This window comes from Neoarius graeffei, chromosome 2, assembly GCF_027579695.1.
Source record: "Neoarius graeffei isolate fNeoGra1 chromosome 2, fNeoGra1.pri, whole genome shotgun sequence".
Lineage (NCBI taxonomy): Eukaryota > Metazoa > Chordata > Actinopteri > Siluriformes > Ariidae > Neoarius > Neoarius graeffei.
This window is the reverse complement of record NC_083570.1, coordinates 52,435,378-52,458,344: the sequence shown is the minus strand read 5'-3', so window position 1 is coordinate 52,458,344 and position 22,967 is coordinate 52,435,378. Positions and strand designations below refer to the sequence as shown.

The following is a 22,967-nucleotide window of genomic DNA, read 5'->3' as shown; positions in this document are numbered from 1 at the left end:
AAAAAACTGCCGGATACCCCCAGATTTACTTTCCGCCTGACTCGCCATTTCAGCGTACGCCATATGTTTTTTTCGGAGTTGACATGCTGCGTGCAGTCATCGCGACCACCATGAGTGATGTTAATGTCAGTTCTACACAGTTTGCAGTGCGCGTATCCATTGCCCTTTTGACTGGGTGTAATGCACGGCCATTCTACCGTATTGAAAATAGCGCGAACAAACGTGCGGAATCTGCGCATGTCACACACAGCATGTGCGGTTGTCGTAAAAATAAATAGCCTAGCCGTGAATCGCGCATGGATTGAAAAAGTCGCTTGGACATTTAAAAACAACTCACTGGAATTTTTTAAGACTTTATAATAATTCCGTACAGAATAACACTTTGCCGTAACATCGTATTTACGTAACTTTTCCGTACAAAATACGGCCAATCCGTACTAGTACGCATCTCTGCACTTCCAAGGAACTGTCTGGGAGAAAGCTTCCTTCTGCTAGGGAAGTCCTTAGTGTGTTCTTTTATCTCCACAAGATACCAGAATACCGAAGGGTTTAGAAAATCAGACAAGTAATAGCTATTGTTACTTTGAACACAGGAAGTTATATTACTGTATTGCTTGTATTAATATGAAACAGTTAATAAGCCACATTATTTTATATTGTGTCTTGAGTGAAAACTTTAATGGCTTTGTGGCACCTCTAAACATTGTTCTATCTTAACCAAATTTCGCACAATAACTTCTTTTAGGCAATGTTAAAAAAAAAAAAAAAAAAAAAAAAAAAAAAGGTAAGGTGGTCATAACTAAATCCTAAAAAAAAATTTGGGGACCACCCTACTGTACATGCTTCTACTTGGGACTGGATCAGGTGTGAACAGAGTGCATCATTTTAACCTCCTCAGTGAGGTTTCTGGGGAGCTTGGCGGGCTCGTTTTCTTGGACATTTTAGTGGACATTTTCTTGTGTCCACTAAAATGTCTCAGTCACCAAGACTTGAACCTGTATGTTTCTCTTCTCCAAATTAAACACTTATTACCAAAGTGTAGTAATTGGCAGAATCCACTCACCCCAGCCGAGTATGCCAAGGCCGTTGATCATGGTAGTGTGGGAGTCTGTGCCGACTACACTATCAGGGTAAACGAAACCCTCACTTTCCTGTACCACGCGAGACAGGTACTCCAGATTAACCTGATGTACTGAGCCAATGTCTGGAGGAACCACGGTCACATTCTTAAATGCTTTCGAACACCACTGTAGGGGGAAAAAAAAATTATCAAATAAGAAACTATTAATTACATTTCACAATACAGCCATGTACAGTAGGGAGCTTGAGCAACACAAACTGAACTCACCTTGAAGAACTGAAGTCTTTCTTTATTTCTTATGAGCTCCATCTCCTGGTTTTTGAGAGCTGTCTCTGGCCTGCGGACATGTAGGAACAAAGCCGTTATCCTTCATGTAAATATCAATCGACCATTTCATTACCACAGGGCCACACTCGCCAAGTAAAGCTGGCTTGGTATACTTCACTTTAATTTGTACACGCTCCCACACCCACACTGTAAGCCTTGGTTTAACCTGTAAATATAAAACAACTTACTTTAACATTAACAAAAATAAAACGCCTGAGTGATTGCATTCTGGTATACAAACATCGGGCCTCAATTATCACTCTTTTAGTAAGGTCGTCTCTAAATGTTTGCAAAAGCCAAAATGATAGGCGTGTAACAAACAATTCATCCAATTCAATATTCGATTCACAATATTGTTGAAAAATAAACAAACAAACGAAGAAAATTTTATTACCAAAAAAAACCCTTCCCTATTCTTTATCAACTTAAATCTGACTTTTGTTTAAAAATCATTTTCTTAATAACCAACAATTATTTTTTCGCGGTCCAGTTTCCATCAAACCCTGCGCTCTGATTAGCTGGCGAGCAGGTCCGTATCCTACGGTACAGACCCCAGTTACGGACCTCTGGCGACTCGCTCGTTCACAACAAACATAGTAGCATTTTTTCTCAACGTTTATCTTTTTTTTTTTTAATAAGATTTATTTATAAGATTATCAAAAATCTTATACATTTTTGCCAGCATTTCTCAGGAGAATAGCATTAATTCTACAGCATGGATAGCGATAACGACAGTCTTCACAGCGAAAGTGAGTTTTACTACCCTGAAGAAGAAATTAAAAAAAAAAAAAAAAACATTTTGGGAGAAAGCTAAAACCTGTAACTTGCTAACGCCGAGCAAAAACATGGCTGAATCCTGAATGACTCCTATTTGTATAAATAGGGGACTACATAGGCAGCGAAATGTAGTTTTTTTTCCTGCCATGGAAGTGCACTTGTATACCGAGGAGGAAGCCATTTGCATTACAGCCGTGAATGAGGATTCAAAATAGCATTAATTTTACAGCATGGATAGTGATAACGACAGTGTTCACAGCGAAAGCGAGTTTTACTACCCTGAGGAAGAAAAAATAAAAGAAAACATTTCAGGAGAAAGATAAAAACCTCTAACTTGCTAATGCCGAGCAAAAACATGGCTGAATCCTGAACGACTCAATTTTGTATAAATAGGGGACTACGTAGGCGGCAAAATGTAGTTTTTTTTCCTGCCATGGAAGTGCACTTGTATACCGAGGAGGAAGCAATTTGCATTACAGCCGTGAATGAGGATTCAAAATGGCGGCTCGGCTCAGTTTTCCCTTTCGGGCGCTCTCGTTTTCTGTTAGAATTTGGTAAAGAAAAAAATTAATATATCATTTACCAGCTCGGCCTTGAATACTGACCTCGGCCCAGAGGGCCTCGCTCAGTACTTTCAAGACCTCGGTCACGGCATTTCACCATACGGACCGACCTTCAGCTGGTAAATAACATACATTTACCCACCCACATTTGTCAAGGTTATCTAAAACATTCCTTTTATTAAAAATGCAAAAGTTAATAACAAATAGGCCTTTTCTCAATAAACATTCATGAACATTTGTACTTCCTCCATTTGCTTCTCTTTTCTTTAGCTTTCAGCAGGCTGTAAAAAGAGAGAGCTCGGATTTCTCGTTCAATCTATTTCTGGGTAGTTCTTCGGTTACATTCACCGCAAAATGTGGTAACTTTTACAGTTGCAGTACTCAAGATAATGGTATTAAATTAAAATTTCACACTGTATGGGGTACCTTTTGTCCCTAAAAAAAAAAAAAAGAAGTGTTTCACTCTGAATGCAAAATCTTTCATGAGGAAGGAAAAGTCAGTAATGGAGTCACGTCAGAAAAAAACGGAACTTTCGTTTCTTAAAATTCAAACTAAGATTTTTCTGAAGAAGTGACACTGCTGTAACTGGGGTGGTGATTTTTTAAAAATATGGTTTTCAGTACATTTTGCCTTAGATTCCATACTTTAGCAACATCACCGACTTGACACGTTAAGGCAATCTTAATAAATCTCACAACAGTTCTTTCCCATTTTAGTCCCCCCCCCTCGCTGCATTAGAGCTGCGTGACATCTTCCTAGGGTGAAGTCGCATGTATTCCTGTTATTTTACACACACCAATCCACCATTCCCAGTACCACAATGGAAAAACAGGAAGTGACACAGGAACTCTCACAGCACACTAGGGAGTATACGGTACACTGCAGATTGAGACATACCAGATCAGTCACCTCGTGCTGGATATATTGAAAGTGCTGCATTGTATTAAAAGAAGTCGAGTGAGAGGATCGAGCAAGATTTGCATTAGTCTCCAAGGTATAAATACACACACAAGCACGAGTAGGAATTTTTTTTTTTTTTTGAAAGGACAGGATTTTCATGAAGATGAAAATTTCTAGTGTAAACGGTTACTTAAATGTGCCAGTGATGAAGAGACTTCATGTCCATTTCTGCAAACTAAGAGTGCGAAGGAATGAAGGTATTGGGTCTTCAAAACGACAAAAGGTTGGTTACTCAGTATTATAAGGGCAAACTGATTAATGCTCATGAGACTGAGGAGTTCTTAGGAATAGCAGTCTGTGGTTCTACAGCCCACAAGTGCAGGAAAGATAAATCGTAAAACCACAAAAATAAATAAAAAATGATCTCTCTCCAAATTAGTCATTAGTCTATAGACTGTATTACTACCATCATAAGTGGAAAGGGTGCACGCTGTACAGCAGGCATCACCAAATGGCAGACCTCGGTCCGGATCCGGACCCAGTGATGGTTCTGTCCGGACCCGTGACCAATGGTAAATTCACCAGATTAAGTAATTTTCATGGAGCATTATTTTGGACGGTCGTGGCTATTGACAGCAGGCACTGCTACTCCAGTTAATACGACAACAGCTTCACTCAGTTGAGCCAATAAAATCGTTAGTTTACCCAGCGCACCACAGCACAGCAACAAGCAGAGAGGAAGAGAGACAACCGACCGAGACAACATGGCTTGCTCCAAAAGGCGGCGGAAAGTAGACAAGGAAAATCGTTGTTTTAAAGATGAATGGATGGAGAAATGTGTGTTCATTCTTCCGGCGAGCAGTTCAAAACCAGTGTGCCTCATGCTCCGAAAACGTGGCATTAATTAAAAGCGGCAACCTGAAGCGCCACTACGAAACGAAGCACAGCTCTTTTGAGCCAAGTTCTCCCCTGAAGTCCGAGCTGAGGGCACGCAAAATAACCCAACTGCAAGCACAGTATGACAGGGCTACCCGACTCAACACACATACATTTACAGCCCAGCAACGTGCAAACGAATGTTCCTTAAAAGTAGCGTAGATTTTGGGGCAACATAAAAAAAAAAAAACACTTAGTGATGGGACAGTTGTGAAGGAGTGCTTAAACGCCGTTGCTGAAACATTGATCTGCTCATTGATCTGCAAGGAAATGCTGCAATAAGAGAGCATTTTGAGACAACTGACCCTGCTACTTTCTGGTTACAGACTGTTTCTGAGAGTGTGTTCCCTGGTCTAACCAAAGGAGCACTGCACACCTTGACTATGTTTGGATCGACTTACAGCAGTGAGTCAGCTTTTTCCACTATGAACATTGTCAAAACCAAGTACCGTTCTAGGCTCAACAATCAGTGCGTTTACATGCACATAGAGAGAATCGAATTTCTGCCGTTGCTCGACTGAAATCGAAGTTCAAAATGCCATGTATACACCTTAATTCGGCTGAAATTGAACCGAACTTGATTTCTCGGAATCGAGCTACACGACCTAGATTATGCGATTTCTGCCGAGCTACTTAGTGCATGTAAACCCTATCGAGCTACGTATTCGAGCTACTTACTTCAGCACTGCCCCTTCCGGAAGTGACGAGAGACGAGACCACAAGCGGGAAACACAACAGCCTCGGTCGGCATGACAACGAATCATGACAACGGCATGAATCTTTTCTTTTTGTGGCATTGTTTGCACTGTTAAAATTTAGCTCACTTACTGTATCACCAAATACATCTGTACAGCTGTTGCATAGCTGTGAATTGTGTACATAAACAAGTCACTGTATTTGTGTGTGTGTATATATATATATATATATATATATATATATATATATATATATATATATATGTGTGTGTGTATGTCCAACATCTGAAGAATGTCAATAAAAACAAAGCAGTTGAACTTTTTGTGTGTTTATTAAGACACAAGTTAAATTGTAAGCAAAAAAATATATATTTTTTTGTAAGCAAAACATGGACTTTAGAAAAATATACAATTGTGCAAAATAAGTTGTCTTACAAAGCAGTGGTCTGCGCAGGACAGTTTGTAGCCATACAGTCTGTTAGGGCAAGCCTAACAGCTCGAGCACGGAACTTGTGAACACCTAATGTTGCCAGATTGGGCGGTTTTAAGTGCATTTTGGCAGATTTGAACATGTTTTGGGCTGGAAAACGTCAGCAGTATCTGGCAACACTGCTGATAACTTTGTTTATACTCTTGAATAGCTCTTCTTCATGACGACAACCGGAAGTGTACCAACACGATGGGGCATGTAGCGCCACCTGTGGCTCGGGTGCACAATGTACCTCACACAATAGCTCGATTTCCTTGTGTGCATGTAGGATTGGATTTCTCTGGCACCCCTGCTGGGACCCTTAGCTCGATTACGAACAGCAGCTGGATTTGGATGTGCATGTAAACGCACTGAATGAACACCTACATATCTGCATGAGAATGGCACTAACTCCATTCCAACCAAGATTTAAATTACTGGCAGGTCAGCCACATGCCCATTTTTCTCATTAAGATGAGTAAAAGAAGAATTAAAAGAGAAAAGTTCAAAGAAAAATGCTCTGTTTGCATTTCCCCCCCAAAAAGCCACTTGTTTTCTGAAGATGTGGACTTTTTTTTTTTTCTTGAAAAGTAGGCCCTCATTTTTTTAGGCTGGGACCTCCTTATTTTAAGAACAAAGAAGAGAAAATGTGAAGTCAATGCTCTGTTTGCACTTTTTAGTTAATGTTTTCTGAGTTGACTTTTTTACTTGAAGTGTAGGCCTTCAATTCTTCAGGTTGGGACCTCTTTAATTTAAGAGAAAAAGGAGTTATTCCACTCTGTTTGCACTTTATTTTATTCTGAGGTTTCTGTTTTCTTTAATCTGAAATAAAGGCCTTGAATTTATTTTCCTGGGACTACTTTTATTTACGGTAAAACAGATAGTTGTGCACTCAGTTCATTTCCTGCATTGGAAATGAACAATAAATATTGTTGAAACCATATGAAAATGTGGATGTAGGGGAAGGCTATAAGACACAAGCTGGACTTTGGTTCAGACCTTCTACTTGGACAAAATTTAATAACTGGACCTCAGTGACTTAATTGAAGACCCCTGCTGTACAGGATTCTTCCCATTTCTCACCATACAGTGTGTAGAGTGGGAAATTCTTTTAAATGAGCAGTGCTTACTTTTAATAAACAGTGTCAATAGTAGTGATTTTAAATGATGCTGCACTACTCAGACAAGCCATGCTGGAATACGTGAATTCACATTATTATCGAATTCGCCTGACCTTTAGACTTGTGTGGGTGAGAACTTCACATTTCCGATTTGAAAATGACAAAGCTCAAGCGAACCGTGGACCCTCCTGCCTCATTTGAATGATCGCCTACTTGTTAGGACAGGAAGCATGTCGATGAGAAAGCCAGCAGTGTTTGGTTGACCGGGCCGTGTAAAAACCGCCCACGCTTCAGACAACACATTCAATGTAGCGGCGCAACAAAAACACATCGACCATGGAGCTATAAAGTAAAGTTTATCTTGGGCACTTCTTCAGTCATGTCCCTACAAAAGTAAAAAGGACAAAATATTAAATACTACTGACTACTAAATGTTAAAAACTAACTGTGGATTAAATACAACTGTTAAAAACCTGTAACTCTTAATTTCCCTGAGGGAACCCTCCCAAAGGGTTCAATAAAGTTTTATCTAATCTAATCTGTTGCTAACGCCGAGCAAAAACATGGCTGAATCCTGAAAGACTTAATTTTGTATAAATAGGGGACTACATAGGTGGCAAAATGTAGTTTTTTACCTGCCATGGAAGTCAGGGTATCTGCACATTTTTCAAGTACAAATTTAAAGACTTTTAAGACCTTTTCAAGACCTCAAAATGGAAAAATAAAGACTGTACCACGGCAAAGAAAATGATAAATACGACAACTTAAAACTGTTTTCTGCAATAGTTTTTTTTACTAACTTTAAGAAGAATGCACACAATTGGTGAACAACAGGGTGCATCAATGGCAACTGTTAGACATGCAAACAGCTGAAGCAAAGTCGTGTGTTTTGGGCCTGCAGAACTACTGTAGCAGCAAGGAGAAGACTGGGGTTTACTGGAGAAAACACCATGAATCATTTCAAAAACAAAAACAATAAACGGCAAGTAGAATCAGCTGAACAACCTTAGCCGGCATTATTTCAATCCCCAAAGATTATCTTTGATGATGTGTGATTTTGAGTCCGACAGCAAGATCTCGAGTATCTTCTGCATTAGAGCAGGTAACAGCATAAACCTGTTTATGCAGTCATACAATCAGAGCGTTACATTAAACACAGAAAAACAACTGTCACCTTTCATAACCATTATCAATATTAGTGTGTTGCAATAACTAAACTAATTATCATCAGTGCAATTATATCAATGTTCATTATTCAAAAATAATTAATTATATATAATCCATGAATAACTGTTTGTATTACTACTACTAACTACTTTTTTAATAATAATAAAAAAATTAATTCAATTTTATAACATTGTAATAATCACTACTTATTAGCTATATTAATTAATAATTAATAGAGTAGCAATTATTATAATTCAGCATTATTAATTACTACTTAATAAGCAGTGATTATCAAAATGTAATTTAATAATTAATAAGTAATCATCAACTACTACTTAATTATACTAATTAATAAGTTGTGATTATTAAAATGCTATAAAATTGAGTTACAAGATTAGTTAAAATTATTATTAAAAAAGTAGTAATTGTTATTATTATTATTAGTAGTAGTAGTAGTGATACAAACAATTATTCATGGATTATAGATAATTTGTTTTTAATAGTGAACATTGATATAACAATTGTACTGATAATATTACCAACAAGTATTACTAGTAGTGTTATTGTTTTTTATTATTATTATTATTATTATTAGTAGTAGTAGTAGTAGTAGTAGTAGTAGTATAGTTATTTTATATCAATGTTCACTATTTAATTTGTTTGTATTCTAGCAATTACTACTTTTTAATAATTTGTAATAATTTTTAATAACTTAATTTTATAACATTTAATAATCCTTAGTACTTATTAATCACTAATTCATAAGTAGTAATGATTAATAATCAATAATTACTAATAATAATTATTATTAGCGGTTGTTAATATTATTCTTATTATATTAAAAACACTGTTGTAGACAATCGGTAATAAAACAAACTTTTATACAAATTATTTATATTGTACTATATTTAGAATTATTGTATTTTCTGTAGTTCTTTTTAATGGAGTTTTGAAATAAAGGTTGTTTATATATTTATATTAAACTTGGTACAATAAACAATGTTAATTATGTAAAAAATGATGCTAATCATTATTATTAGTAGTAGTATTTCCTATAAGTCCCATTTTCCACCTGACTCTTGTGCGCATGCGCGAACCCCCCTGCGTTTCACTCCGGAGTGCTTGACCTCTAACGCGCACCTCGTGTCCGTGAAAAGCCAGTTTCCCAGTGGGTGTGTCCCCAGCACTGCGGTACCGGCTTTAAACACATTTGTGCGATCCAGCACTTTTTAATCGCAAACGAGTCTTCTCCTTATTTTGGGGGTATTTGTCATCCCCCCAACCACTTGTCATTAAACAGACATCTTCCCATAATTATCAATGCTTTCTAGCGCCCGCGTAAGCTACCCGCATATCTCTCACTCTTCACAACCACCGCACTGCACCACACCGCCTCCAGTAGCCTCCTAACGTTAGCTCTTGATCTACGGAATGCACAGAACCAATGCTGCCCCCAAAAGGTAGGCTGGTCACTTTTAAAATTACAGTTAAAAAAAATACCCCAAACCGGATGGAGACATTTCACTCATTCGGTCTAATATTAAATTTAATACCTCCCTTTTGAAAATTCCAGTCATTCTCAAACAATTTAAGACATTTTAAGGCCTTAAAAACCGAAAGTTGTATTTAAGACTTTTTAAGGACCTGCGGGAACCCTGGAAGTGCACTTGTATACCGAGGAGGAAGCCATTTTGCATTACAGCCGTGAATGAGGATTCAAAATGGCGGCTCGGCTCTGTTTTCCCTTTCGGGCGCTCTTGTTTTCTGTTAGAATTTGGTAAAGAAAAAAATAAATATATCATTTACCAGCTTAAGGTCGGTCCGTATGGTGAAATGCCATGACCTCGGCCCAGAGGGCCTCGCTCAGTACTTTCAAGACCTCGGTCACGGTATTTCACCATACGGACCGACCTTCAGCTGGTATGGTTTCTGATATCAGGATACAAGTCATTTTCTCAGTTTTTAACGTCCCTAAAACTCACTCTTTTCCTTGTACAAAGCAACAATCTATGTTGACTGACCATGTATTTTCAAACCATAGCCAATCCAAAAGACCATGAATTAATGGAAAATCAATAAAATCAGCTGATTTTCATGGAACCAGCTGAGATTGAACCGGAAGATCCTGAAGGGGTGCGTGACGTCAAACATGTAGCAATGCAGGTATCAATTTCATTCATGTGCGCGGCAGTGGTTAGACCGGTCTCGATATGGAATCACGTTTTGGAGAGAATTCTGATAGTGATTGGGATTCTAGGGCGGCATGGTGGTGTAGTGGTTAGCGCTGTCGCCTCACAGCAAGAAGGTCCTGGGTTCGAGCCCCATGGCCGGCGAGGGCCTTTCTGTGCGGAGTTTGCATGTTCTCCCCGTGTCCGCGTGGGTTTCCTCCGGGTGCTCCGGTTTCCCCCACAGTCCAAAGACATGCAGGTTAGGTTAACTGGTGACTCTAAATTGAGCGTAGGTGTGAATGTGAGTGTGAATGGTTGTCTGTGTCTATGTGTCAGCCCTGTGATGACCTGGCGACTTGTCCAGGGTGTACCCTGCCTTTCGCCCGTAGTCAGCTGGGATAGGCTCCAGCTTGCCTGCGACCCTGTAGAACAGGATAAAGCGGCTAGAAATAATGAGATGAGATTGGGATTCTTATATGTCGGACAAAGGGGCAGAAGATTATCAAGGATATTCCAGAGTAAATGATTATCTTTTCAAGCCCCCATGATGAGAAACTGCCAGTTCACGACAGTCCTACTCACCATGGATAGCGCACCACCAGCCAGAGAGAACTGGAAACAGAACTGGTTTATGGATTTTTATTCTAAGCTGGCCACTGCAAAATCTCATCTCATCTCATTATCTGTAGCCGCTTTATCCTGTTCTACAGGGTCGCAGGCAAGCTGGAGCCTATCCCAGCTGACTACGGGCGAAAGGCGGGGTACACCCTGGACAAGTCGCCAGGTCATCACAGGGCTGACACATAGACACAGACAACCATTCACACTCACATTCACACCTACGGTCAATTTAGAGTCACCAGTTAACCTAACTTGCATGTCTTTGGACTGTGGGGGAAACCGGAGCACCCGGAGGAAACCCACGCGGACACGGGGAGAACATGCAAACTCCACACAGAAAGGCCCTCGCCGGCCACGGGGCTCGAACCCGGACCTTCTTGCTGTGAGGCAACAGCGCTAACCACTACACCACCGTGCCACCCCCACTGCAAAATATCGGGAAAATATTTACATGTACCTCAATAAATGCAGAAATATAATATTTAAAACGTACACTTATTCAGTGTAATTATTGAAAGAAAATATGAAGTGGGTGATAATGGGGAATCGACGAACTGTCCAAATATCAGCTCAAATTATATTTATTAAATAAACGGGTTTCTTTTTTGCTCCAATAATTCCCATGTGGGCGTTCTGGTGGTGGTGAACACTTGATGAATCAGATTTCTTATTAGTAAGCGACACGAAATCTGTCTGCTTCGTTTGCACAAACCTCACCCACTGTTGCTTTAAATTAGTGTCATTTCTTGGAAATTCATGAACTGAATGCTCTGTTGTATCTGGATTTGAACATCCAAACACAACTCCGTGCTTTCTCATTGATATTTTGTAGGATTCCAACAACAACATCCAACTTCAGTGATTAAACAAGCACGGAGTCAGATGAACCGAAATGACCCAGATAACCGGGGTTCCACATGGGACGTCATGTGAGATTTGCCCTGGGATCTGGAAGCTGCGATTTATCAATAGTTTTGTGCTTGATAATAAAATAATTTATATTATTTTTCCCTCTGCTTTATTAATTCATTTTGGTCGTTACTAATTATATTCATTTTAAAGCATTACATACACTTTAAATAAATTAATTTCAAACTTTCTGGAAGCAGCTAATTTAATGGAACTTTCTGTATTTTAGTCTTTACTATGATAAAATGTTCAATGTTTTTTTTTTACAGATTTTCATTTTCGGACTCAAGTTCGAAAAATAGATGTTTTTTTAAAATGTGAAAACTTATTTTTGTAGACAACTGTAATTTTTTATTTTAATCTTTCAGACTGTAATATACAAATTGTTTTTACAGATATTGCCCCCCATTTATTATATTTATACTAGTGCTGTCAAGCGATTAAAATATTTAATCGCGATTAATGTCGCTACTGTCATAGTTAACTCGCGATTAATCGCAATTTAATCGCACATTCTTGTCACACGAAAAACCATTGTAATTCTCTTACCAGCATAAAAAAGTGAATGGGCTTGTTTTGTACCAATGTTTTTCTTATTGCAAAGCATAACACGTCTTGACACAGCCACCGCAAACTGAAACCTAAGCTGAGCACCGTGGCTCTTCGTCCCGAGGCTAGCAAGAGAACCATGAGTGAAGTGATCTACTGCTCGAGTTAGTCTACAACTCTAATCAGAGAGACAGGTTACACAGTGACGGTAGGCTTGACATGCTTGATTATAATATAAAGTACACTATTAAGTTTAAGTTGTTCGTTGATAAATATTGCATTGAATCTGATCTTTACTGTTTCAGCTCACTTAACACATTTTGTACTTTTACACTTTCTGCCTGTTGATGCGTCGCGCTGTCCAATCAGAGGCGGCCAAATTTGCATATTACAGGAAGGATTTCTGGGATAGCATTGAGTTTACAGTTCAGAGGGATCTGGCTTCTTTAGACGCTGTCTTCTTAAAACTGAATAAATATTTAAAAAGAGCCAAATGAGCCAGTCTTTTGAACGGCTCTTTTCAAAGAACGGATCACAAAGATGCGGATCCCATCAAAGAGCCATAAATCCCATCTCTACTAGCGCGCCCTGCCCGCGCTGGTTCTTTGGGGGAGGAGGGCAGAGGACTCTGGCTGTGCGGGGCGTGGCATTACAGTCTAGCTGCTATCGGTTTTCTAAGCAAAGTCTCTGTTCCAAGTTCCTGGCAGTTTCAAAAGCTTATGAAAAACCTACATCATGTCACAGAGCGTTAATCTCGCGATAAAAAAATTATCGCCGTTAAAATTGAGTCAAGTTAACGCGTTAATAACGCGACATTTTTGACAGCACTAATTTATACACACACACACACACACGAAAATATAGATATATGGCCAAAACGCTTTCTGATCAGAGCCAGACAAACGGTACACACCCACAGGTGACAACACGACATTCGTTCCATGTTCACGAGACACAGCTACAAGCGTCACGAGCGACTTGTGGCATACTAGTGAGACTGTTGAGTCAGAAGTAAAACTTGAGAGTTTTATTAGTATTGCTGTGTGCATCTTACTCGGAGACAGGCTTGAGGTGGAAAGGACACAGAAGTGGAGTGTTCTCGATCTGAACTGCGGCGGCTCTAGCAGGCAAGTCGGTGCATGAGCCCTTGGCGCAGCCTCCTCTCTGACCTCCACACTGAGCGCCGCCGCCGCTGCCGCCGTGATGACCTCGTGGAGCCGGACGGCCAGAAACAGAGCGAGGCCCTGGCCCGTGTCCATCACCTCCACCTGGGTTAGGGGCGTTCTGGATGGCACTGAGAAAAGAAACCAGATAAGCAAACAAACTGGACGAATGACTGTCGTAAAGGTAGATAAATACATGTACTCTTCTATCCTTTCATGACAAATATAAATTATACGATCTTCACTGGTAATCTGAGCTCCTGATGGACTTTACCACTTGCTGAAGTCAATCTGTAGTGAGTGATCTACTATAAGGTCAGTGGGACATTTGGGGTTGATGAGGTTGGGGTCGATGCCATTCTTAGCTACAGCATCTCTCATGGCTGCCAGGTCCACCATGGCTGGAATACCCCTGTGAGGAACATCACACCCAATCAATCAAATAAATATAACAGACCAAGAAGAAAGCAAATTCATGTAACACAGACCTTGTGAAACATGTGCAAAATAAACACAATGGAGGAGGGAGAAAAAGTCTTGTGCATGACTACACTAAACTCACGTGAAGTCCTGTAGCAGCACTCGCGCTGGAGAGAAGGGGATCTCCGCCTCATTCTGACGCTCTTCCCAGTTCAGAATACTGTCCACGTCTTCCTTTTTCACGTAGAAGCCGTCACACTTCCGGATGGCAGCCTCAAGCATCACTCGGATACAGAACGGTAGCTGCTCTGGAGCGCACGGATGACAAAATTAGCAAATCTTTCAATATGATACCCTCACCAACGAGCTCTTGCTGCTTTTGCATGACGCACAGCATCAGTTAGTCGTTATGCAAGACGTTTTAAAGAAACCAGCAATCATGAAGCAAGAGTCAGGATTCAAGAGAGCAAAATTAGCCAGGCTCTCCCCAATGAATCGCAGCGGTACGAGCCTGTCTGTGAGCTCACGTATGCAGAAGGCGGCGGTTAGCACTTTTCTCAGTGTGTCTTCACTTCCCTGGGATGCAGCAGTTCAAAAAACAAACAAACATGTTTTTATGCTTCGGTTTGTGCATGTGGACTTCTTCGAATCAGACTACAGGTTTTCAGTTGGGTTTAAATCACGTGGCTCGGTTTCAAAGTCATTTTGGCTCATCATCTCATCGAAAGCTCTACGTACAAGTTCGAATCTCCTGGCAAAGGCAACCACGGTTTAGGCTGAAATACCCCGATAGCCTACATCATGATTCCATGAATCTTCACAAGCCCCAAAGAATCACTGATCCACCTCCATATTCTACAGCGTATTTCCCTTGCAGGAATTACCCTTTGAGTAAGTGACATTTGAGTATATAATGCGTCACGATATTATGCGAAATACAGTACATTTTCTAAGGCCATTATTAAAAAAATGTTCTGTTTCCGGTCCACCGGCTGGGTGAGTGCCGTTTGTGCGGTTGAAATTTTTTTTTTTTAAAACGCTGGTTTTTCGACATTTTTTTCAGGTTCGTAAATCTAAAATCGAACTTGACATTTACGCATTCCCAGGGCTTTCCAAGCCAGCCATGACAAATAAGTAGCCAGCCGGGGGGGTAAACACAAAAACTCCTGTGCACGCAGTTCCCAGGATTAAATGTATTTTCCACAGACCATTTATTTATTCACTTTACTCAAATACAAAGTAAAATGGCAGTAAATCTTCTTTCTTTTCTTGCGTATTGCATCATGAGGCGTTCCTGGTTTGTAAATCTCTTATTTTCAGTGCATGACACATTCACGCAGCTGAGCATGCTATGAATTAACAACGACAACGGTCTGCAGTGGGGCTACACAATTACACACTCAGCCAACATTTCTCCGTTTATGTATGAAAATACACTCCAACCACTCAGTTTGGCTTCATTTACAACCAACGGTGTCTTCTGATGCCAGCACGTAATTGAACGAGAGAAGACTGGTTTACCGGAGACAAAATAAGCGTTATCTCTGCTTCTGTTCCCTCCGACACACTACTGCCTCCGCCGAGTGCACGCGCGCACACACACACCGCATGTCAGGGCCGCGGATGAGTTCCTCTCCCTTGATCAACGAAGTCGGCGGGGAATTTGTGGTTATTATCGGTACAAACAGCGCGAATCACAACTTAAATGAGTGCAGTTCAGTTTGACATTATTGTCAGTCCGTTAGATAAACATTTAATTTATTAAAATCGAAAATTAATATTTAGAGCCTGTGGGCTACAAAAATAAGTCATTAAAGTAGTCGGCTGTATGGCCGGCAGCCAGCGCTTGTGGAAAGCCCTGCATTCCGCGCAGAATATAGAACTGAATCAGCTCTGCGCATGCGCCGTGCGGCACAAAAAAATGGCAGCCACCATGAAGGAAGGCGATCCGGAGTTTTCAAACATTTGCTTAAGTGTGAAATCGCAAAATGGTATTCTAGCGAACAACAAAATAGTAAAGATTCAGAAAAACAAGTCATTCAGTGATCATTTTAATAGTGTAATTTCATCCGAACTAGGCCTAACGCTCGATTTAGAACTACAAAAAGTCCGTGTGTTGGACATTTTAAGTACCTTTGTAAAAGTTTTGCAAATGTTGCAGTCAGCATTTAAAATGCTAACTTAGTTTTTATACAAGTTTCAGTTGATTAAACCGTCATATTTTATTAAATGTGTCTGCTTTTGTAATAAAAAAGTACTGAAAGAAAAAGCAAACAGCATTGCGATTTCTTATCCATCCATATATATATATATATATATATATATATATATATATATATATATATATATATATAAAAATCCCTCCCTCCTGACTGAAAATTTTTTTGCTCACCCGGTGGACAGGAAACGGATTTTTTTTTAAGGATGGCCTAACACTAAAGAACAGGGAGAAGGAAAAAAAAAAAACCCTTACTGAAAAGCTTTCACCCCATCATTGAGGGTTCTAATATCAACGATGCCAGAGCCAAGAGAGCAAACTTGTCTGTGCCCTCGAAGTGAGAAGGATGGCTTACTTTCCCTTTCTTTCTCTCTCTCCTGTCAATCACAGCATAACGAGCTCGTCCTGGTTGTCTGTGAGCTCATGTATAAGGAAGAGGGTGGATAGCTCTTTCCTCCGAGAGCATTATGCTTTTCTGTGACACAGCCCAAGTTGGCTTGCTTCATGTGTCTTGGAGGACATGTTTCGATTTGGGTCTCATCTGACCGCTAAACATGATACAAGTTGTATTTCTATCAATACTTGGTGATGTCGGGCGGCACGGTGGTGTAGTGGTTAGCGCTGTCGCCTCACAGCAAGAAGGTCCTGGGTTCGAGCCCCGGGGCCGGCGAGGGCCTTTCTGTGCGGAGTTTGCATGTTCTCCCCGTGTCCGCGTGGGTTTCCTCCGGGTGCTCCGGTTTCCCCCACAGTCCAAAGACATGCAGGTTAGGTTAACTGGTGACTCTAAATTGACCGTAGGTGTGAATGTGAGTGTGAATGGTTGTCTGTGTCTGTGTGTCGGCCCTGTGATGACCTGGCGACTTGTCCAGGGTGTACCCCGCCTTTCGCCCGTAGTCAGCTGGGATAGGCTCCAGCTTGCCTGCGACCCTGTAGAACAGGATAAGCGGCTACAGATAATGGATGGATGGACTTGATGAATTTTATGCAATGTTCCCAGGACCTTCTTACAACACTTCAAAATAGCTTGCGATTATGAAAGTACTGTTTAACTCTTTTATGGAAAATTTGAATTAATTGTATGTAAATTGTGGGGAAAGTTGATATTTTTGATAGCATTTTATACTATCGTGTCTGTTCTCCCCCCCTTCCCATTTTGATTTTGCCAATTCCGACCCCTTCCTTCGAGACCTGTGAAGCAAACCTCTGCCTCTCCTCTGCAGCACAATACTCGGAGGAAACCTATCGCACTATCTGCCTTCTTCCGCATACGCGACTGGCTAGTATCACTGTGAGCGACAGGAGAAAGGCTGTGCCCCTCCCACCTAGAGAACAGAGCCAATTGGACGCTCTGTGGCATCATCAGGATGCAAACGCACCATCTCCTGACGACAGGGTGAACGTTTTTCTATTGTGCCACTCTTGATTTCATTTCTGTATTTTTTTAAAATGAAGGGTGCCAATAATTCGGAAGACTAATATTCCGATTCCATAAATCCTCTCAGCCTTATTTATTACTGAAAACATCACATTCCATCCTTTCAACAACTCAAAATTATGAAAGTACCATCTTTCTAGATGTTTTCATATCCAAATCATATGTAAATCTCATGACTGGAACATTTCCAGTAAACACCATCCACACCTTGCTCGGATCCAACATCAGATTAGTCAGTCGTGTCTGTACTGCCCATCAGCTGACTTCCTGAAAATGAAAGAAGGCCGGCAAAAGATATGGTCTGGTTTTCTTCACTTTACTTACCATACTTGGGATCGCCAAGCTTTTGAAGATTGAAATATTTTCTAACTTCATTTTTCTTGCTTGGTAAAGTGTCAATCAAATGGCCAAACGGGTGATCTGAAAAAAAAAAGAGAACAGAAAAAAAAGTCTCATTTCAGCAAGTGCCACTCTCAAATCCAAAATAACGCCAAGCCATAAAAACACGACAGGTTCCTCCATTACTGCACTGGTGTGAGACACAGGGTTATAAAGAGAGATCTGGGTTTGGAAAGGAGTCTTCTATCCAGGAGCTCTTTTTACCCCAGCACCTTAGGGTGGCTTCACATACAGTATGTAGCGTTTATTCTGTTCGAATTTGACCCCGTTGGTATAACTCCAGTTGAAGTCTCGTGCAATTTGCTTGCAGTGAGGAAGTGAATTGATCCAGAATTAGTCCAATTACAGGAAGTGAACTCAGCATGTCATGGGTTTTGGGTTGCAGACGGCATTTTCTGTAAATACGAGAAGCTAAACTGAGCCTTTGGAGTGAAACAAAATGAGTAAAACTGTGGATATTGTTACACAAAATGGCTTAAACTAGTAATTTATATTAGTCATATCAGTCCTTGAAAAAAAAATAAAAAAATCTCCCAGTCTTACTTGCTCAATGGGCGAGCAGCACCCAAAACATACTTAGCTGAAAAACAGTTCCACTTGCCCAGAGCTTTATTTTATTTTGGAGAGGACAGAATGCAGTTGATTTTTTTTTTTTAATTAGGTGAAGAAACGTAATTATGATAAATCCACAAAACCATAACACCAATCTGTGCAGACACATTCAGAAAGAAAGAAGTTCTCGTAGCAGAGGAATGAATAATTTAGGGTCTATTAAAGGACATGGGACATGAAACATAAATGCATGCTATATCAGTTTCTTTCCATTAAAATATGAAATAATTGCATCAACAAATACGAAATCATCTATTAAATTCAGCAAAATCGTTATATTCGTGATGATTATATGGCATTTCTGCTCGAGCTCCGATATGCATATTTTACAACCGGAAGAGCCGCTGTCACGTGATCGTACGTCACAAAAACTTTCGGGTACAGTACAAGCAGGTAGATGAATATGGAGAAGTGTGAATCGTGATGACGACGAATGCGACAAAACAGTTTTTGTGTCTTGGATGACAAGAAAATTGTTTCGTTTTTAGAGTGTTTAACGTACATTGAACATCATGGTGTATTGCGACCTCCCAGTCAGTCAGACGCGCTGTCACTCCTGTTAGCAATGTAGCTAGGCTCAGCATGGCCAATGGTATTTTTTGGGGCTGTAGTTAGATGCGACCAAACTCTTCCACGTTTTTCCTGTTTACATAGGTTTATATGACCAGTGACATGAAACAAAGTTCAGTTACACAAATTGAAACGTGGCGATTTTCTGACAGGCGTACTAACACCTTCTGCGCGCTTCGGCAGCACATTGATACCTTCACTCGGAGTTGTACCATTATTTTTTAGACAGGGCGGACGGACCAGGGCATTCGCCCGCCTGGCCGTGCCGGACGAGGAGCGCTCTCGGCCGGCTTGGGAGGCAGACGGCAGCCCCTCCTGGAAGTGTGGTTTTACCATGGGCCTCATGCGGTAAGGATTAGTATTATAATTTTGGGTGCATCAATTATTGATTATCATAATTCTGACTCGTTTCGCCATTCTGAATGTTTTCATCTCGGACTCTGGAAGCATTGTATCTCAATCAATCTCAAAAAATATCAGCAAAAAAAAAAACTAGCTTGCAACGGACTTTAGCTAGATCTATGATGAACTTTCAATGTATGATACAAAAATAATACTTCTTTCAACAGATCATTAGCCTTTGAGCAGAATTGTTTTTAACTTACCAGGAAGTGTTATCGAGCCGACCGCTTTCAGTTTCATGAGGGCTGAATGAACTCTCACTCTCAGAATCATCTGACCCATCAGAGTAAAGACAAGATCCATGTTCATGTGAATTTCCAGCTATCGGTTCGAATTGATAGGGTCTAACTTCACATCTCTGTGAAACATCGGGAATGTCACTGTCGATGGTGTCCATTTCGGTAACCTGTTTACATTAGATTCCCAAGCGCTGGCTCCTTGAAAAGTTTTTGTGACGTCACGGGTCACGTGACCGGTTAGCTAATTAACGAATCATTGTTTTACGCTGATGTATAAAAAAGTTGAATAATGTGATGATTTTCACATTTTTGACGCCCTGCAGTGATTTAGATGGCATTTATTATGTCCTTTATACGTAATTATACCCAGAAAAAAATCCATGTCCCATGTCCTTTAAGCTGTGGAGAGTTTTTAATGAGTAAAATAATAATGCTGGAGCTTTGTTTCTGTTATCAGAGGAACGCAGTCCTGTGCAAAATGTCATCGTGGAACCAGAGTGTAGAAATGAGCCTACAGTTCGAGAGAGTTCTACACAAACACGCTGAACTTTACACCAGCTGCGCGCGTGTGAAATGGAAATAAATTCACTAAGGCAGGAAAAACTATTTTGGATAAAATTGTTCTTGTCCGTTACACACTGATCAACCTGTGTGACTCAGCTGTGCCTTTGAATAGAGAATAAATGAAGCGGGAACTGAACATTAACCGTTCATTGAAATTCTCATTGCAAGGGTGATTTATAGTTACTGTACGACTACAGCTACAACTGGAATGTGCCGATTCTGTTAGTGTTTGTAATTATTGTACCGTCCACTATTAGATAAAATTTAAATAAAATCTTACAACATTGTTTGAAAGTCTAGAGCAAGATATTTTATTCTTTTACAAATAACACTTCGGATATCGTTTTAACAACAATAATAAGCATCACTGTATAAAGGCTCGAGTGCAGATAGCTGTGTAACTACACGTCCTTGGGGTTGCTGAGACATGGAGGGGTCGGAATAGTTTACCATCAAGCCCACAGGTTAGGGCCGAGCCCTTTGAGAGTAAATGCTTTGGCTTTCACAGCATTCTGTTCCCAAAAGCTGATGTCGGGAAAAAGTCTTTACACAAAATTTTTTCTTGCTTTTGTAGTTTTTTTTTTTTTTAATAACTGTTCTTCCGTGTCGGGACTCTTCAGGAAAAAGAATGTATATTCCAACATGTAGCTAATGCGAACGCTCGATCACAAATCTGCACCATCCAGTCATTTCAAGGAATTTTATACAGATCATAACGGCTAATAAATTCTAATTTCCACATGTATCTATCCTTCGCTTCTTTCTGACTAAGATCGTCCGAGTAATCTGGTAGTAAAGCTTTGTTAGCTGTAGTTTTCTTCAGACAACAACACCAGACACTGGACATCTTCACTTGGCTTCAGTATGTGAACAGCCAATCAGCGGGTCCCGTATGTGTTTACGATTTTTATTAGGGCTGGGTTCAAAAGATCGATCCACGATCCGATATCGATTCACATTCAAAAAAAAATACGAGATCGATTCAAAAGTGTGGATCGATCTCTTCCAGGTGGCTATAGGCACTATTTTCTTGAGCGCGCAAGGACCGCTATGAAAAGTGGGTGCCGGCAAACAAAACCAAAACTTAAAGTGCCATTCCACCATTGGATGTATTCTTTGGCATAAAATACAATATATTTTGACAACATATATAAATGGTATCACTAGATAGAGAAATCTTTTAGCTTCAAAATGATATATCAAACATAATTTTTTGACAACGACAAGTATATTAATTTTGCGACCAAAGTCACCTACCCTTTTAATTTCCGCGCGTGATGTCATCGGCAGGTTCCCCTTCTTGTGTACCACGTGACGTGTGACGTGGCACATATTATCAGCAATGGTGGATAGAACGCGATAAAAATAATACCAATAAATCTAGCTAATACCAATAAATCTAGCTAACTGAAAGATTAACTCAAAATTTTTCGCAATTTTTTTGGCCCCCATATACGCAGAGAAATGACACTCTCACTTTGGGGGTTTCCTGGTCTAAAAATAGACCGACACGTGGTACACAAGAAGGGGAACCTACCGATGACATCACGCGCGGAAATTAAAAGGGTAGGTGACTTTGGTCGCAAAATTAATATACTTGTCGTTGTCAAAAAATGATGTTTGATATATCATTTTGAAGCTAAAAGATTTCTCTGTCTAGTCATGCTGTCATAAAATATATTTGTATTTTATGCCAAAGAATACATCCAATGGTGGAATGGCACTTTAAGAACGCGAGATGGCTGAAGCTGCACAGCTAAAATCACCGCCTGGCCTGAAAGCTGACGTATGGCATTACTTTGGATTCAAACGTTACGAGGACAGAGACGAACTCGACAGAACAAAAGCAGTGTGCAAACTGTGCCACATAGAGGTAAAATATAGTGGCAATTTAGAATTCAAATAAAACCTGGATTTTTTTTCATTCCAAAATAAATCCTTTAAATCCTTGACTCTTCTCTCTCGGTGTGTCCCTCTTACACATACACAGATACATGCACCAACACATATGGGGCTGTTCCTGTCAATAGGGACAGTTTTTACTTTAAAGTGACAATCCAGCAATATCTAAGTAGATCGATATCGGATCGAATTGGATCGTGACCTTATGAATCGGAATCGAATCGATCCAGGAAACCTGGATCGATTCGCAGCCCTAATTTTTATGTCACAACTTACAATCAATGGGAGACACCCTTTGTCGGCTGTCCACCAATCACAGGCGCCCGTGCCACAATGGCGGTATGTTGATAAATATTTAGAAAATAAAAATGACATCCAGGGTTTCCCGCAGAAAATCAGTTAGTCAAGGTGGTGACCAGGGGGGAGGGGGCGTCGCGTGGTGTCCTGTCTGGGCAACGTTGGCGAGAAATCTGGATCACAGGGCCAACAACTTCTTTAAGGGCAACAGCCTTCTTTTATTTACTGAACTCTTTATAAATAAACAAAACAGTTAAAGTGCAATAACAAAGTGCAACAACACAATAACATACAATCAAAGTGCAATAACAAAAACAATAACAAGATAACATACAATCACACAACATGTGCAAGTATTCTAGTGCGATACAACGTCACATAGTTGTCTGTAAACTCTGAAAGGGCACTGTTGAGTCTTGTTTGTGATTGGGGTGGCGGTAGGTGTTTACAGGATCATAAAGG

General features: G+C 40.2%; 1 protein-coding gene across 1 annotated transcript in view; it reads right to left on the bottom strand.

Annotated features, from left to right (window-relative positions):
* ireb2 (iron-responsive element binding protein 2) overlaps nt 1-22,967 on the bottom strand; it is a 105,788-nt gene that overhangs the window by 51,683 nt on the left and 31,138 nt on the right. The window contains exons 2-7 of the mRNA XM_060914389.1: nt 17,845-17,940; nt 14,010-14,175; nt 13,722-13,859; nt 13,339-13,578; nt 1,349-1,418; nt 1,064-1,247 (exon numbers count right to left, since the gene is read on the bottom strand). Coding sequence (XP_060770372.1) covers nt 1,064-1,247; nt 1,349-1,418; nt 13,339-13,578; nt 13,722-13,859; nt 14,010-14,175; nt 17,845-17,940 — 894 coding nt within the window. The remainder of the gene's footprint in view (nt 1-1,063; nt 1,248-1,348; nt 1,419-13,338; nt 13,579-13,721; nt 13,860-14,009; nt 14,176-17,844; nt 17,941-22,967) is intronic.